We start from the raw sequence: 19,292 nt of genomic DNA on the forward strand, positions 1-19,292 counted from the left end.
TAGACTCACACAGAGACACGTAGACTCACACAGAGACCCATAGAATCACACAGAAAATCATAGACTCACACACAGACCCATAGACTCACACAGAGATCCATAGACTCACACAGAGACCCATAGACTCACACAGACACGTAGACTCACACAGAGACCCATAGAATCACACAGAGAGTCATAGACTCACACAGAGACCCATAGACTCACACACAGACCCATAGACTCACACAGAGACCCATAGGCTCACACAGAGACCCATAGACTCACACAGAGACCCATAGACTCACACACAGACCCATAGACTCACACAGAGACCCATAGACTTACACAGAGACCCATATACTCACACAGAGACCCACAGACTCACATACAGACCCATAGACTCACACAGAGACCCATAGACTCACACAGAGACCCATAGACTCACACAGAGACCCGTCGACTCTCACAGAGACACATATACTCACACAGAGATCCATAGAATCACACAGAGACTCATAGACTCACATAGAGACCCATAGACTCACACAGTGACCCATAGACTCACACAGAGACACATAGACCCACACAGAGACCCATAGACTCACACAGAGACCCATAGACTCACGCAGAGACCCATAGAATCACACAGAGACCCATAAGCTTGATGTCCTTCCCCCGCACCTCCGAATATCCACGGTTGGCTACGTATGGTGTGAAAGAAGTTCAACACACATGTGCAGACGATTTGGAATGACAAAACATTGGAGAACGCAAAACTAAATGAAGGGAAGACCTCGTCGTGAGCAGAGCCAAGAGGGCCGCACAGAGGAGGTTGATGATGATGATGTGCAATTCACAAATTGTAGCAGCCCTGACAAGGGATGATTATAAGCATAAAACGCATTAAATAAAACAAATTGTGTTAATATTTTTTCGTAAAATAAATCAAACATTGAGAATGCGTGCGTATGTGTTATCAAGGTTACACATGAGATGTTTATTTATCAGTGCAAAAAATAAATAAAGACAAAAATCTTCTTTGGTTCTTTCGGTAAAGTCACTTAGAAAGAAAAAAACATTCTTATAAGAATAAGAGTGAATACAAATTATCACTACGTTTCACTTTTTAATCACTATATATTTTTTATTTTTTCTATCCACGTGACTTTAACCGAAAGAACCCCAGAATATGAATTCCTGCAGTCACGAAAGTTTAAAGTCGAAAATTAAGACAAACATCCCCCGTATATTCTTAGCTCTTTCGGTAAAGTCACGTTGAAGGGAAACAATAAACTAATAAAATATATAAAACAATAAAAATTCTCACGACGTTTCGACCATAACACAAATGCAAACCGCCACTTCTTTCAAATGTTTCTTGCCGTTGGTTATTCACACCTGATGATGACCGTTTGTGTTATGGTCGAAACGTCGTGAGAATTTTTATTGTTTTATATATATATTATTATTTTATTGTTTCCCTTCAACGGGACTTCACCGAAAGAGCTAAGAATATGAATGACTGCAATCACGAAAGCTTTAAATCAAAATCCCCCGTATAGTGGTACAGACACGCGGTGAAAGCGGGCACCGCACCAGAGTTCCGTTCGGTATTGGCCAGCCACACGCCCGGCCGCCTCTGTCTTCCCAGTGCCGATGCTTATTACGCACCGCACCGACGACTCATTTCAAGGCTGAGTCAACGCAGGCGCAGGGCCCAGGACCGACGATTCAGACATTCGCCACTTCACTTGCCCACACACTGGAAGTGAGCGAGTCCTAGGTCTGGAAGCGCGGCTTCAGTCAACCCATTTGTTACATTATTTTTTTTATTTTCAGTTCAGCCTTCAAGTGCCTCGTCCCATGCTGTGCAGGCTTACGCCTCACCCTTTCATTTTATACTACTACATGTATATTATGTACGACATGTATATTATATACTACTACATGTATATTATATACTACTACTTGTACAGTGAGGGAAAAAAAGTATTTGATCCCCTGCTGCTTTTGCACGTTTGCCCACTGACAAAGAAATGATCAGTCTATAATTTTAATGGTAGGTTTATTTGAACAGTGAGAGACAGAATAACAACAACAAAATCCACAAAAACGCATGTCAAAAATGTTATAAATTGATTTGCATTTTAATGAGGGAAATAAGTATTTGACCCCTCTGCAAAACATGACTTAGTACTTGGTGGCAAACCCCTTGTTGGCAATCACAGAGGTCAGACGTTTCTTGTAGTTGGCCACCAGGTTTGCACACATCTCAGGAGGGATTTTGTCCCACTCCTCTTTGCAGATCTTCTCCAAGTCATTAAGGTTTCGAGGCTGACGTTTGGCAACTCGAACCTTCAGCTCCCTCCACAGATTGTCTATGCGATTAAGGTCTGGAGACTGGCTAGGCCACTCCAGGACCTTAAAGTGCTTCTTCTTGAGCCACTTCTTTGTTGCCTTGGCCGTGTGTTTTGGGTCATTGTCATGCTGGAATACCCATCCACGACCCATTTTCAATGCCCTGGCTGAGGGAAGGAGGTTCTCACCCAAGATTTGACGGTACATGGCCCCGTCCATCGTCCCTTTGATGCGGTGAAGTTGTCCTGTCCCCTTAGCAGAAAAACACCCCCATAGCATAATGTTTCCACCTTCATGTTTGACGGTGGGGATGGTGTTCTTGGGGTCATAGGCAGCATTCCTCCTCCTCCAAACACTGCGAGTTGAGTTGATGCCAAAGAGCTCCATTTTGGTCTCATCTGACCACAACACTTTCACCCAGTTGTCCTCTGAATCATTCAGATGTTTATTGGCAAACTTCAGACGGGCATGTATATGTGCTTTCTTGAGCAGGGGGACCTTGCGGGCGCTGCAGGATTTCAGTCCTTCACGGCGTAGTGTGTTACCAATTGTTTTCTTGGTGACTATGGTCCCAGCTGCCTTGAGGTCATTGACAAGATCTTCCCGTGTAGTTCTGGGCTGATTCCTCACCGTTCTCATGATCATTGTAACTCCACGAGGTGAGATCTTGCATGGAGCCCTAGGTTGAGGGAGATTGACAGTTATTTTGTGTTTCTTCCATTTGCGAATAATCGCACCAACTGTTGTCACCTTCTCACCAAGCTGCTTGGCAATGGTCTTGTAGCCCATTCCAGCCTTGTGTAGGTCTACAATCTTGTCCCTGACATCCTTGGAGAGCTCTTTGGTCTTGGCCATGGTGGAGAGATTGAAATCTGATTGATTGATTGCTTCTGTGGACAGGTGTATTTTATACAGGTAACAAGCTGAGATTAGGAGCACTCCCTTTAAGAGTGTGCTCCTAATCTCAGCTCGTTACCTGTATAAAAGACACCTTGGAGCCAGAAATCTTTCTGATTGAGAGGGGCTCAAATACTTATTTCCCTCATTAAAATGCAAATCAATTTATAACATTTTTGACATGCGTTTTTCTGGATTTTTGTTGTTATTCTGTCTCTCACTGTTCAAATAAACCTACCATTAAAATTATAGACTGATCATTTCTTTGTCAGTGGGCAATCGTACAAAATCAGCAGGGGATCAAATACTTTTTTCCCTCACTGTATATTTACACACCCCCCCCCACCACCCCCGCTACAAATGCAAAAAAGAAAATTGGCATTGGGGCACAAGTTGATTGTCGTGACAACGCAGCAGCGGTGTAGCACACACACACGTACAAATAAATCACACACACAAATCAATCACGCACACACACACAAATAAATCACACACACACACGTACAAATAAATCACACACAAATAAATCACACGCACACACAAATCAATCACGCACACACAAATAAATCACACACGCACACACACAAATAAATCACACACACAAATAAATCACACATGCACACACACAAATAAATCACACACACGCACACACAAATTACGCACACAAATAAATCACACACACATACAAATAAACCACACACGCACACACAAATAAATCACGCACACACACAAAAATAAATCACACGCACACACAAATAAATCACGCACACACACAAATAAATCATACGCACACGCACACACAAATAAATCATACATACACAAATAAATCGCACACACAAATAAATCACACGCACGCACAAATAAATCAGACACAGACAAATAAATCAAACACACACAAATAAATCACACACACAAATAAATCATAGACACGCACAAATAAATCACACGCACACACACAAATAAATTACACGCACACACAAATAAATCACACACACAAATAAATCACACACACAAATAAATCACACGCACAAATAAATCACACACACACAAATAAATCACACACACAAATAAATCACACACGCACACAAATAAATCATACACACACAAATAAATCACACACACAAATAAATCACACACGCACACAAATAAATCACACACACAAATAAATCACGCACACACAAATAAATCACGCACGCACACAAATAAATCACACACACACAAATAAATCACACGCACACACAAATAAATCACACACACAAATAAATCACACACGCACAAATAAATCACACACAAATAAATCACACACGCACACAAATAAATCACACGCACACACAAAAAATCACACACACAAATAAATCACACACACAAAAAATCACATACGCACACAAATACATCACACACGCACACAAATAAATCACACACACAAATAAATCACACACACACAAATAAATCACACACACAATTAAATCACACACGCACAAATAATTCACACACACACTCAAATACATCACGCACGCACACAAATAAATCACACACACACAAATAAATCACACACACACAAATACATCACGCACGCACACAAATAAATCACACACGCACACAAATAAATCACACGCACACAAATAAATCACACACACACACAAATACGTCACACACTCTGGTAAATCCGTGCAGGGGAATGATGCCGCGTCTACGAACCCTTGCGACCCGAGTTCGATTCCCGCTGTCGAACCAACACCAGTGACGATTATGTCTGAATGGGTCCTGGGCCCTCCCGTTGGTTCGACTCGGCCTCGGATGAGTGAGTACCTGGGGTGGCGTGCAAACATCGCCACTGGAGAGACAAAGGCGGCCGGGCGTGGTTGCTGGCAACCCCACCCCCTCGTGTGCTGTTCCAGCCTTCATAGGTGCTACTCGCTAACAGCATTTGCCCCACCAGTCTGTCAAGGCTACACGGGGGATCTTTGGGGCCGCCCATAAATGACGTCACGCGATTTTGTACGATTTTTGACCCCCCCCCCTCGTCACACGGCGTCACAAAAAGTCAGACCCCCCCCCCCTCAAATATGACGTCACAAAGCTCTGCCCCCCCCAAATTTTTTTAAACATGCTTCAAATCGCTTCAAACTATTGTCATTGTAGTACGTATTTAATGTGGCGCTGCACTCTGATGTTGTAGAAGAAGACATTTACTAAAAAGTCAATTTAATTAAGTAGAACTCGTTGTCTATTTTTATTTAAAGTTGCGCATTTTGATGTGACGTCACATTTCTCAAACCCCCTCCCCCCTCGTCACACATCGTCACAAATGTCTGACCCCTCCCCCCACCCTAGGTGCGTGACGTCATTTATGAACGGCCCCTTTGCCGTTTGGAGATGCGTATTCGTTGTCAATCATTCGCCTGGCATCCTGCCCTGATATATCTTCTAATTTTAATTAAAAACTTTCGTGCCTGCAGGAATTCATATTCTATGGTTCTTTCGGTAAAGTCACGTAGACAGACATATTTTATTCAGTTTAACACGTAGGCTTTCGCGACCAATATTATTAATAATAAAGGTTTTTGGGTTAGATCGCGTTTATTTATAAATGTGTCGTAACCCTCCACCACCCGACACGGCCAATCAGCAAAAAAAAGTGTCACGTTGACAAAAGACAAATAATTCACTACTTTAGCCCACCGGTGTGTTGAAGAGTGAATCCACATTTACAGTTTGCTGATTGGCCGTGTCGGGTGGTGGAGGGTTACGACACATTTATAAATAAACGCGATCTAACCCAAAAACCTTTATTATGAATATTTTATTCACTTCATTTGTATTATTTTATTGTTCTTTTTTCTATCTACATGACTTTACCAAAAGAACCATAGAATATATCTTCTAATCTCAACTCCCAGTTCGTTGCAGATAATAACGGGCGGTTGTTTTGTTGTTGTTGTTGGTTGTTGATGTTCGCAAAAGAACACCGTAGATATTTTTTTTGTTTCTTGACTGTCAATTTGCACGACTATTTAGATTCGGGATGTTTGATTATTATATCGTCCGCAGCAGAGTCCCATGTGACCCCCCCCCCGTGCACCCCCACCCTCGCTCCCCCCTCGCTCCCTCCCTCGCTCCCCCCATGTGCCCCCCGCCCTCTCCCCCCGTGCACTCCCACCCTCGCCCCACGCACCCCCCCCATGAGAGAGAGAGACAAACTCCAAATATACAGCAAGCGTCAGGGTTGGGATGGAACCCACGACCTCCTGCATATCAGGCGAGGAAGTTAACATCTCCAAGCCAAGTTCAAGTCACAATAGAAATCCGCCAAGTCAACATGGTGATAACAGAAAATGAATCGTTTATTTAGACTGCGGGAGGAATCCGATGAGCTATGAAGCTCTTTTTCACAGACGTCCAGTACGTCGTTCAACCACAAAAAAAATAGAAACTAATTACGAATCATAACATTGGTTGCTAACATCTACCTACACGATCTAATGGCAAATTCATGCGCGTCTTATTTTACCCCAAATTATTTTCATTCCCCAGTTCAATCAGTATCACCGAGGTGAAGCGTCCAATCACAGACCTCGCAAAACCAGTGCTAAGAGACTGGCCCCGGGGAGAAGCGGATGCTATAGCTCTACTTCCAAGATCCCTTCAAGTAATGTACATATGTATATATATCGATGCACACACGAGGGAACACGTGTTCCCACACACTGCGCGTGACGTGGGTGTGTGTTCGTCGCATTGCGGTGAAAGATGCTCCCCATCTTCATGCTCCATTAGAATCGATATTGATTGACAAACCTGTGCATCTTCTGTGGTTCTTTCGGTAAAGTCAACGTAGAATGAGAATACAATAATAAAACAATAAAACAATAAAATTCTCACGACGTTTCGGCCACAACACAAGCGGCCGAAACGTCGTGAGAATTTTATTGTTTTATTATTTTATTCTCATTCTACGTGACTTTACCGAAAGAACCAAAGAAGATGAATCCTTGCAGTCACGAAAGCTTTAAATCGGAATCTGTGCATCGTTTCACCCCTTTTGAAAAGGCCTCTTTGGCCAGAGCCAAGCTACAGCGATCTGGTTCGATATGAAGTGACACTTGTCCCGTGTTTGGCATGCGATATTATTCAAAAGTCAACACATGCCTCACGGGCCGAATGTCACGATCAACACGTCTGTCGTGACTCACACGAGTGACTCAGCGGGGTAGATACTAGAACGCCAAAGCCAGCTGTGTCTAAACCACGCGCTCATTTAAACCAACGCATTTTTTTATTCTGATAGCCAAATTGAGACCACATTTTAACGACTTTTTGTTTTGACTTTAAGCTGTCGTGACTGCAGAGATTCATATTCTTGGTTCTTTCGGTAAAGTCACGTAGAAGGGAAACAATAAAATGATAGCCAAATTGAGACCACATTTTAACGACTTTTTGTTTTGATTTTAAGCTTTCGTGACTGCAGGGATTCATATTCTTGGTTCTTTCGGTAACGTCACGTAGAAGGGAAACAATAAAATAATGAAAATATAAAACAATACAATTCTCACGACGTTTCGACTGCAACACATGCAATCATCACTTTTTTCAAAATTTCTTGCTGTGGGTTTCACACCTGATGATGATTGGTTGTGTTGCAGTCGAAACGTCGTGAGAATTTTATTGTTTTATATTTTTATTATTTTATTGTTTCCCTTCTACTTGACTTTTTTGTTGGTTTGGTGTTGCTGTGTGCGCTGTCATTGGTGAACGGGCAGTGCTCGTCAAGTTTCAAGTTTGTTTTTGTTTCACCCAGGCGGTGATGAACCCACTAGACCAGGTTCGAGTCTCATTCGCAAGAGTGACCTTAGCCCACGTAAACATTGACAACCCACCTTGCGTTTATGATGCCCGCGTGATGAAACAAAACGCGCGCCTTCAAATGCGCTTCTGCGGCCGTCTGGAACGATCTTCAGATATTAGGAAGCCACTAGGAGCCATGCACTTTTAAACCCTCCAGATTGACAAACTCGTTTCTTTATAACTGCTTTTTTTTGTTTTGATTTAAAGCTTTCGTGACTGCAGTAATTCATATTCTTAGCTCTTTCGGTAATAAAATATTTTCGGTAAATAAAATATTTTAATAATATATTTTATTATTTTATTGTTCCCCTTCAACGTGACTTTACCGAAAGAGCTAAGAATATGGCTTTTTTGTGTTTAGTTTGTTGTCCTTCCCCCCCCCGCACCGCCGATGAGCACGGTTTGGCTACGTACGGCGTGAGTGAAAGAAGTTCAACATATCGCACATACCATGCAAGGTGGAGCAATGGTGCACGCTGCGCTATAAACATGACCACACGAGTTTTGATTCCTGGCCACGGCTAACATCAGTGGCGAGTGGTAAACGCTCCTGATCTCTCCCCCCCCCCACCGCCACACTTCACCACCCGACTTTGACCAGCATGGTGAATAAAAGGGTTTTCCCCTTTTTTCTGGCAACAAAACTGAAACCTTTGTTTTTAAAGGATTCATGTTTACTGCATTAACCACAATACCTGCAGTCAAAATGCAAACAAAAAAACATACTAAGATAATATATGATGCATTGTCCTTGAAACTGATTGGTCCACACCAAGGGACGGATTTCTTTCTCCAACCGGTCTCCCCGTACTAAAGTATCAAATAACCAGAGGAGCTTCTAACGAAAGTGCATTGGGTTACGCCTGTTCGTGCAAATACAACTACACAAGACAGTTAGGGGGTTTGTATAGTTTTATGCAACTACACGAGACAAACTCTTTGCTTCTTTCGGTAAAGTCACGTAGGTAGAAAAAATAATAGATCACGACATTTCGATCGCAACACAAGCAACCGTGAACAAACACAGCATGAGGACTGCTGACGTAGGAGCTACACAAGACAGTTAGGGGGTTTATATATTTGTATGCAACTATGCTGACACACACACACGCTGACACACACACACACGGTAGAGCGAACAATGTTTATCCAAGTAACGTTGAACGTTGGGCCGACGTTGCTCCAACGGTTACAACCACACGCCAACGTTGGCTCAACGAGTATGGATTCCTGCAGTCACGAAAGCTTCAAATCAAGGCAGTTGATGATTTAAGCCAATTCGATGAGCCATCATCGTGTGGGGCCGGATCGCCTCTGAAAAAGAGCTCACAGCTCAGTGGGCTTTACCTGGTGAAGAACATGAGTGTTCATACACGTGGCAGGAACGCGTCGCTTCCGGAGGGAGTTTCACGCGTGCGAGGGGGCAACACGCTATCCTATACGGACGCAAAAGGTGGGGGAGACATTTCTGCTGCACCGCCGTCTCCTGGCGAAGCAGGGGTACGGCGCCTCCTCAACGCCCACGGGAATGGAGTTTCCTCCCATCTGTGTGTGATCCACCAACCTTCGGTGCCGCTGCTACCCCCACAGTGCTGGACCACGGTCCGGTTAAAGAAAAAAATTATATTACGGTATTGGTTATGTGTGTGTGTTTTTTTAAAATAATTAATATTAATCAAAACTGGTAATGCTTCAAAGGTCTGGTTTTAAATCATGGGTGGCTGGAACCCCTGGGGTTGTATTCAAGGCTTAGTAGGTGATGGTGCCAGCCAGGTCAAATATATAATAGGCGACGTTTCGGGCAATGGCTCTTGTTCACAGCACATTGAAGCAGAGGATACAGAGTGGATAATTATAATAAGAGTTAATAATAAATTACATTTATAAATCGTCCACAGGGCGGTTGGGTTGGAGACTGCATATTCGACACGAGGAGGCTTGATAAACACACATTATGATAACTTTTTTTAAATGGCATATGAAAAGTTACCCAATACGTCGTAGCTATAGAGTACAGTAATAGGTACGCCCTTCATGAATATATAAATATACCACGAAATAAACTAGAAGCCTGGTTCAACATATCATTTTGTTGTGGTGGTGGTGCTGCTGCTGCGAATGCGCACGATCACAATTAACGACAACAACAGCCCAGAAAGGCACTCGTCAATAATACTGCTTCTAAATAAATAAATAAAACATGTATAGTAATAGGCGACGTTTCGGGCAATGGCCCTTCTTAACAGCACATCGAGAGAGGTCAGCCTACCTCTCTGGCCTCCGTCTCAATGAAAAAAGGTTGATTGCCCGGAAGGTCTAAACAAATGTGTTTTAAGGTCACGGCGTTACTGTCGTATGCGTCAAGTTGTGTTTGTTTGACTTGCTTGGTACCGATGTCATCCATCCCATCAATCCAGCAGCAGCAGCAGCTGCTGGCACACTCACTGTCTCACCAGCGTGAAGCGCGTGTCGAGGGTGGCATCCTCTTGTTCATGAACACCACGTGGCACACGAGCGCTAACCGCTACACCACCGCGTACCCACCGCGTACCCACCCCCAAAGACATAGATCCCCCGTATAGCCTTAACAGACTGTAGGGGCAAGTGCTGTTAGCGAGCACTTATGAAGGTGCCGAACGGTACACGAGGGGATGGGTGGCTATCACCACGCCCGACCGCCTTTGTCTCCCTAGTGGCAATGATTACACACCGCACCGGGTACTCATTTGAGGCCGAGTCGACCTAGGTGAGGCCCGGGACCGGTTCAGACAATCGTCACCACTGAGTGTTGGCCGTGAGCGGGAATCGAACTCGTGTCGCCGGGTTCATAGCGCAGCGCGCTAACCGCTACACTATCGCACCCACCCCCCACCCCAAACACACAGACGCCATCGACTCAGCTGACGCACGAGAGTGCACGAACGACGCATCCGCAAGCCGCGTGCACGCGCGTTGCTCGCCTCTCTCACCAGCGTGAAGGGCGTGTTGAGGGTGGTGATCATGATGTCGGCGATGGCCAAGTTCACGATGAACATGCTGGTCGCCGACTGCATCCGCTTGTTCTTGATCACCACGTGGCACACGAGCGCGTTGCCGAACAGCGAGATGACGATGATCACCGAGTAGGCGACGATGAGCAGCGATTGAACCGTGAAGTTTTGCGCTTCGGCTCCGTGGCGCAGCGATCCGGTCATGTTGTCGAAGGAGAACACGAGCGTGCTGTTCACGAAGGCTCGAGACGACTCGTTGAACATCGTCATGCCGAGGTCGAGTGGTGACTTGGCGCTTCTGTTAGCGCGCGCAGTCGTGAGGTCGACCCTCTGGAGCATCTTGAGAAAGTACGGGAAGATGTTCCGCATGTACTCGGCCATCGTCGATCTGATGATGCTGCTACTGCTGCTGATGATGTTGTGTTGAATATAAGCGCGCGTGCGTTTTTTTTGGTGTGCGCGCGTTTGTAGCTCGTCGCGAATGGGTTATGTGCGGGGTTGTTTTGTATTGATGTGCGCGTGTGTGATGTGTACAGCACTTGCTCGCGAACGGCACTTGCCCCAACAGTTTGTTACGGCTGTACGGGGGATATTTGTCTTTGGTGTCCGCAGGTTGTAGCTAATGCGGCATGCACTGGGCTGTGTGTGTTGGTGTATGTAGCTTCTGTAATGCAATATATACGGTGTGTATATGCCGGTGCGAGTGTGTGTGTCTGTGCAGTTTGCAGCCAATGCGATATGTACGAGTGTGTTTGTATGTTTGCGTGTGCATCCGTGTTGGGCTGTTGTTGTGTGTCTATTTTGTGTTTTAGTGCGTGTGTTGGAGTGGTGGTGTGTGATTGGATTGGGGTGTGTGTGCTGTGTGTGCAAAACAACGTAATGTCCTTATTCGAAAGCCTCCAGATTTACAAATGTATTTTGTAAAATTATGCTTTTTATAATTATAGCGATTACACATTCGTCTATGAAAGCTAATTTCTCGAGTAAGAATTTCATTATGATAATTACAGAACCATATAATTCACAATATCCAATATATTTTCAGTGAAAGTAGAAATTCTACTTTATATTTTCTGCACACGGCCTAATTGTTGGTAATCTGTTTCGCGATATAAGTAAACAAACCGTGTATATGTTACACAGCATTACAAAACACTGCCATTTACACTTATTCCCGCCAGCAAGCCTACACTGCGAACGGGCAGTAAAAAGACGCTGCTGCTGATGACTATTCAGCCGCTGCTGCTGATGAAGGTTATTATTTTTCAACTCTAAAGCACTCCGTAACAGGCCATTTAAACGGAGCCCCTGGCCGTTATAACGCTGCTCTAGGATAGACTGACAAGCGTGAGTGGAGGCTAGGGGAGCATTTGCCGTGACATTTAAATACAAGAGATTCTGGCTGGGGGGCGGAAATGCACAGGAATAAGCACGAGGAGGAGGAGGGGGGGGGGCTCTTGGAGCAGCTCAGCATGTCATTGGACAGAGAGCAGCATGAGCTGCAGCAGCAGCCAGTGTACCCAAACATCGGCACCCACACAACGCGTCCGATCTCCCCGTCCTTCCTCACCGCATCTTTCGCCAGGGTGTCATCCTGCCCCGTTACTTAACGCGGCGGTCGGTGGCTTTGTGCGACGTGTTTGTCGTCTCTGTCTCTCTCTCTCTTTTTTTACTTTATTTTCTCCTTAAAATTTGTTTTAATTTCTTATGTTTCTATGTTTGTTTCTCTTTTTTCTTTCCTCTTCTTTCTGATTCACTTCTCTGTCCCGCTGCATGTTTGCTCTCCGTGCGGCTTTTAACTCGAACGTTCGCGCTCGCAGCGCAGCGCAACACAGCGCCGTGTTGCCGTTTGTTCGGTCTCGCTGATGTTTTCGGGGATTTTGTCTTTGTCGTTGTTGCTGCTGCTGCTGTTGTTGTTGCTGGTCCTGCAATAGACTGCAGGCTTGTCTCTGTGTGTGTGTGCGTGTGCGCGTGTACAATAAACGCAGTGTGTACGTTGAACATCTTCTTTGGTTCTTTCGGTAATGTCACGTAGAATGAGAATAAAATAATAAATTGATAAAATAAAATAAAATAACACAATAATATTCTCACGACGTTTCGGCCACAACACAAGTGGCGTTCATCAGGTGAAGGGACAGCGCTGTCCTCCAGACAGAAGGGACAGCGCTGTCCTCCAGACAGTCTCGTCCCTTCACCTGATGAAGGCCGCTTGTGTTGTGGCCGAAACGTCGTGAGAATATTATTGTGTTATTTTATTTTATCAATTTATTATTTGATTCTCATTCTACGTGACTTTACCGAAATAACCAAAGAAGATGAATCCTTGCAGTCACGAAAGCTTTAAATCGAAATACGTTGAACTTCCTTCGCACCGCGCATAGCCAAACGCGCTGATCGGAAGGTTCGGGGGCAGGACAACAGAGCTAAACACAGCGTGGCTGACACCGGAATTCGTCTCCCATCGGCTGATAGGTCTTGCGTTGTGGGGTAAAGTGTGGGTAACTCCCGCCTCTTCCAAGACGTCTGGCTCGCGTGGACGCGTAAGGCCAAACACCATCGATAGGGGACGCCCTTCCGCCAGAGAGGACGTGAGCGCGGTGTTGCAGCGCTGCTCCGGTGGTTTATCGCGGCACTTGAGCAAATATGCGTATTGTGATATCAGTGGGCCATTGATCATAAGCGTGAGTTTTTGTTTACAGATTGGCTCTTCTTAAGGCTTCTAGAGGGTACGACTGCGGGAATTAATCGATCTTCTAGCGCTCTACGTATCGTTTTAGGGTATTCAGATCCTTTACAATCCACTGCTGGATGGATGCCATCATCCACACGCTGTACGAGTCGGCGACCGCTGGATTGAGAGTCGCATCATTATATCATTGAGGGTTTTTTTATCGCTCTAAATTTCCACGTGATGATGATGAGAAGCCACTTGGTTGAGCTACCTGCTGTGGCCAGGTTGCTTGTGAAAAAGAAGCTCATAGCTCAGTGGGCCTTACCTGGCAAGATGAAATAGATATTCTTAGTTTTTTCGGTAAAGTCACGTTGAAGAGAAACAACAAAATAATAACAACAAATAATATATATTTTATTATTTTGTTGTTTCTCTTCAACGTGACTTTACCGAAAAAACTAAGAATATGAATTACTGCAGTCACGAAAGCTTTAAATCAAAATTTAAGATGAAATAGAGTTTAGTTATATTTGTTTACAAGTATATTTGTATATAACTAAATGCAGACATGATTCTTTGCAAAAGGTTTCAGTTCGGTGTTTTAACATCTTAACACAACTGTTTTATTGCCCGAAACGGTAAAAACGAATCTTATATTGGCCATGGTTGTTTATATCGATATATTAAGATACTGGTCAAGTTCAGGAGCGTTTATCACTCGCCACTGATGATAGCCGTGGCCAGGAATCAAACTCGTGTCAGTCAGCTTTATTGTGCAGCACACACCATTGCTCCACCTAAAATTATATATATGTTGAACTTCTTTCGCACCGTACGTAGCCACCCGTGCTAATCGGAAGTGCGGGGGAGGGACAACAAACTACACACAAGAAGCAACTCTTAAGAAATCAGTTTTGAATCTTGAAATTAGTTTTTAATCTTGCATAGCTTCCACTGGCTTCCGAATATCGGAAGGGAGAGCGTTCCAGACGGCCGCAGAAGCGCATCTGAAAGCGCCACGCGATGCGGTGACCACCGTCTGTGTTCTATGGCTGATATCTTTAATCTAGTCATCCGCCAAAACCTAGAGTCCTAGATCAGGGGTCACCAACCCTTAGGAACCGGGCCGCACAGCAGCAGGTGAGCTGTGAGTCCGCGCGTGGCCCGCCCGTTACAGTATTTCATTTACCACTTGTCTCAGTCACGTGGTGTTGGTAAGCCCACACGCCAACCGTAGTTGCCAAAATGAGTAAGCCCACAAGCTCTAACCCCTAGTAGCCACAATGAGTAAGCCCACAAGCTCTAACCCCTAGTAGCCACAATGAGTAAGCCCACAAGCTCTAACCCCTAGTAGCCACAATGAGTAAGCCCACAAGCTCTAACCCCTAGTAGCCACAATGAGTAAGCCCACAAGCTAACCCCTAGTAGCCACAATGAGTACGCCCACAAGCTAACCTCTAGTAGCCACAATGAGTAAGCCCACAAGCTAACCCCTAGTAGCCACAAGGAGTAAGCCCACAAGCTCTAACCCCTAGTAGCCACAATGAGTAAGCCCACAAGCTCTAACCCCTAGTAGCCACAATGAGTAAGCCCACAAGCTCTAACCCCTAGTAGCCACAATGAGTAAGCCCACAAGCTCTAACCCCTAGTAGCCACAATGAGTAAGCCCACAAGCTCTAACCCCTAGTAGCCACAATGAGTAAGCCCACAAGCTCTAACCCCTAGTAGCCACAATGAGTAACGAACAAACGTTGCTGGAGAGCTTCTTTGAAAAGGGGGAAAGACCCAATGATGAACCCCCACCCCCTCCCCCAAGTCCGAGGAAAAATTTGTCTTCGATGAAACCGGTCCCTGGTGCCAAAAATGTTGGGGACCGCTGTCCTAGATGATGGTACTAGTTGTGTTTAAGGGAACATGAAAACACACAAAAGGTGGGTCCACCCTTTTTAATTACATGCAGATCTTTAGAAATCCGGGGATGCCACGTTGTTAAGAACAGGCTTGCCCTTAAAACTAAACGATTTTTTTTATTTTAACAGGTAAGGGCCACTGAGCTATGGAGATCTATTTCAGAAGCGACCTGGCTGTTACAAATTACCAGCTCAACCAAGTGGCTTATCTTCATCGTGTGCAAATGTAGAGCGGTAGTCAACTACTATTAACGCGTGATGTTGATTTTTAAATGTGGAGGGGAAAAAAACGGAGGACCTGGAGAAAAATCCACACGACCACGGGGAGAGAGAGAGACACGCAAACTCCAAATATACAGCAGCAGGCGTCAGGGTCGGGATTGAACCCACGACCTCCTGCATACCAGGCGAGGTAGTTAACATCTCTGAGCCACCGTGATGATGATGATGATGAGAGAGAGACACGCAGACTACAAATATACAGCAGACGTCAGGGTCGGGATCGAACCCACGACCTCCTGCATACCAGGCGAGGTAGTTAACATCTCTGAGCCACCGTGATGATGATGATGATGAGAGAGAGACACGCAAACTCCAAATATACAGCAGCAGGCGTCAGGGTCGGGATCGAACCCACGACCTCCTGCATACCAGGCGAGGTAGTTAACATCTCTGAGCCACCGTGACCATGATGATGATGAGAGAGAGACACGCAGACTACAAATATACAGCAGACGTCAGGGTCTGGATCGAACCCACGACCTCCTGCATACCAGGCGAGGTAGTTAACATCTCTGAGCCACCGTGATGATGATGATGATGAGAGAGAGACACGCAGACTACAAATATACAGCAGACGTCAGGGTCTGGATCGAACCCACGACCTCCTGCATACCAGGCGAGGTAGTTAACATCTCTGAGCCACCGTGATGATGATGATGATGATGAGAGAGAGACACGCAGACTACAAATATACAGCAGACGTCAGGGTCTGGATCGAACCCACGACCTCCTGCATACCAGGCGAGGTAGTTAACATCTCTGAGCCACCGTGATGATGATGATGAGAGAGAGACACGCAGACTACAAATATACAGCAGACGTCAGGGTCTGGATCGAACCCACGACCTCCTGCATACCAGGCGAGGTAGTTAACATCTCTGAGCCACCGTGATGATGATGATGAGAGAGAGACACGCAGACTACAAATATACAGCAGACGTCAGGGTCTGGATCGAACCCACGACCTCCTGCATACCAGGCGAGGTAGTTAACATCTCTGAGCCACCGTGATGATGATGATGAGAGAGAGACACGCAGACTACAAATATACAGCAGCAGGCGTCAGGGTCGGGATCGAACCCACGACCTCCTGCATACCAGGCGAGGTAGTTAACATCTCTGAGCCACCGTGATGATGATGATGAGAGAGAGACACGCAGACTACAAATATACAGCAGACGTCAGGGTCTGGATCGAACCCACGACCTCCTGCATACCAGGCGAGGTAGTTAACATCTCCTGGCCTCACTTGTTGGGGGGGTGGTCGCAGTCTCCAAACCCTCCCCGCGTCCACCTTCATCACCCACCCATCGGTCTCTCCGCTCACCCCCCCCCCATCGCGACCTCTCATCCCACCGGGTTATAAACATTACATTCCACAATTCCACGGCCGCACGCATCAAAGGGCGCGCGATTTTCATCGTACGTACGCATGTAAGGAAGTATTTTAAAGCTTAACACTACGCCTCCGTGGTCCCACAATCCAGTGGATATCTGAGCGAGTCCCAAGCGTGGATAATAAAACAAAAACGAGGAGTGTCGGGGCGAAAGGGTTTAGCTGATAACTAAAAGACGAAAAGGAATCCAACGCGCGTGACGGATCACGGAGGAGGAGGAGGAGGAAGAAGAAGAGCAAGGAGATGTATACCGGCTCGGATGTCACCCCGGGGTCAACGAGTTCCTCGTGGCCCGATCGAGTAGCCGGGGGATTGTGTGCCGAACAAGAAATCGCGACCGTGGAGCGGCACAGAACGATGTTGCGTTCATCGCTGCTCGCGCAGAGGCAGCGAGGGAATTGGAAACAAATGACAAAATGTGCAGCGGGTACCCACTGCGGGCTATATCTGCCCACGGATAGTGATGATGATGTTTTTGCACTTTTAAATCATCATCATCTACAGTGAGGCAAAAAAGTATTTATATCCCCTGCTGATTTTGTACGTTTGCCCACTGACGAAGAAATGATCAGTCTATCATTTTAATGGTAGGTTTATTTGAACAGTGAGAGACAGAATAACAACAACAAAAATCCAGAAAAACGCATGTAAAAAATGTTATAAATTTATTTGCATATTAATGAGGGAAATAAGTATTTGACCCCTCTGCAAAACATGACTTAGTACTTGGTGGCAAAACCCTTGTTGGCAATCACAGAGGTCAGACGTTTCTTGTAGTTGGCCACCAGGTTTGCACACATCTCAGGAGGGATTTTGTCCCACTCCTCTTTGCAGATCTTCAAGTCATTAAGGTTTCGAGGCTGACGTTTGGCAACTCGAACCTTCAGCTCCCTCCACAGATTTTCTATGCCACTCCAGGACCTTAATGTGCTTCTTCTTGAGCCACTCCTTTGTTGCCTTGGCCGTGTGTTTTGGGTCATTGTCATGCTGGAATACCCATCCACGACCCATTTTCAATGCTCTGGCTGAGGGAAGGAGGTTCTCACCCAAGATTTGACGGTACATGGCCCCGTCCATCGTCCCTTTGATGCGGTGAAGTTGTCCTGTCCCTTTAGCAGAAAAACACCCCCAAAGCATAATGTTTCCACCCCCATGTTTGACGGTGGGGATGGTGTTCTTGGGGTCATAGGCAGCATTCCTCCTCCTCCTCCTCCAAACACGGCGAGTTGAGTTGATGCCAAAGAGCTCCATTTTGGTCTCATCTGACCACAACACTTTCACGCAGTTGACCTCTGAATCATTCAGATGTTCATTGGCAAACTTCAGACGGGCATGTATATGTGCTTTCTTGAGCAAGGGGACATTGCGGGCGCTGCAGGATTTCAGTCCTTCACGGCGTAGTGTGTTACCAATTGTTTTCTTGGTGACTATGGTCCCAGCTACCTTGAGATCATTGACAAGATTCTCCCGTGTAGTTCTGGGCTGATTCCTCACCGTTCTCATGATCATTGCAACTCCACGAGGTGAGATCTTGCATGGAGCCCCAGACCGAGGGAGATTGACAGATCTTTTGTGTTTCTTCCATTTGCGAATAATCGCACCAACTGTTGTCACCTTCTCACCAAGCTGCTTGGCAATGGTCTTGTAGCCCATTCCAGCCTTGTGTAGGTCTACAATCTTGTCCCTGACATCCTTGGAGAGCTCTTTGGTCTTGGCCATGGTGGAGAGTTTGGAATCTGATTGATTGATTGCTTCTGTGGACAGGTGTCTTTTATACAGGTAACAAGCTGAGATTAGGAGCACTCCCTTTAAGATTGTGCTTCTAATCTCAGCTCGTTATCTGTATAAAAGACACATGGGAGCCAGAAATCTTTCTGATTGAGAGGGGGTCAAATAATTATTTCCCTCATAAAAATGCAAATCAATTTATAACATTTTTGACGTGCGTTTTTCTGGA

The 19,292-nt window shown here is 45.5% G+C and overlaps 1 protein-coding gene across 1 annotated transcript in view; it reads right to left on the bottom strand.

Annotated features, from left to right (window-relative positions):
* Positions 1-12,765, bottom strand: part of LOC116956249 (G-protein coupled receptor 83-like) — a 54,631-nt gene extending 41,866 nt beyond the window's left edge. The window contains exon 1 of the mRNA XM_032977691.2: positions 11,052-12,765. Within this exon, the coding sequence (XP_032833582.2) occupies positions 11,052-11,453 (402 nt within the window). The 5' untranslated portion in view covers positions 11,454-12,765. The remainder of the gene's footprint in view (positions 1-11,051) is intronic.
* Positions 12,766-19,292: the final 6,527 nt, after the last annotated feature.

This window comes from Petromyzon marinus, chromosome 64 (assembly GCF_048934315.1).
Source record: "Petromyzon marinus isolate PM22_M1 ecotype Great Lakes invasive population chromosome 64, UKy_Petmar_22M1.pri1.0, whole genome shotgun sequence".
Taxonomy (NCBI): Eukaryota; Metazoa; Chordata; class Hyperoartia; order Petromyzontiformes; family Petromyzontidae; genus Petromyzon; species Petromyzon marinus.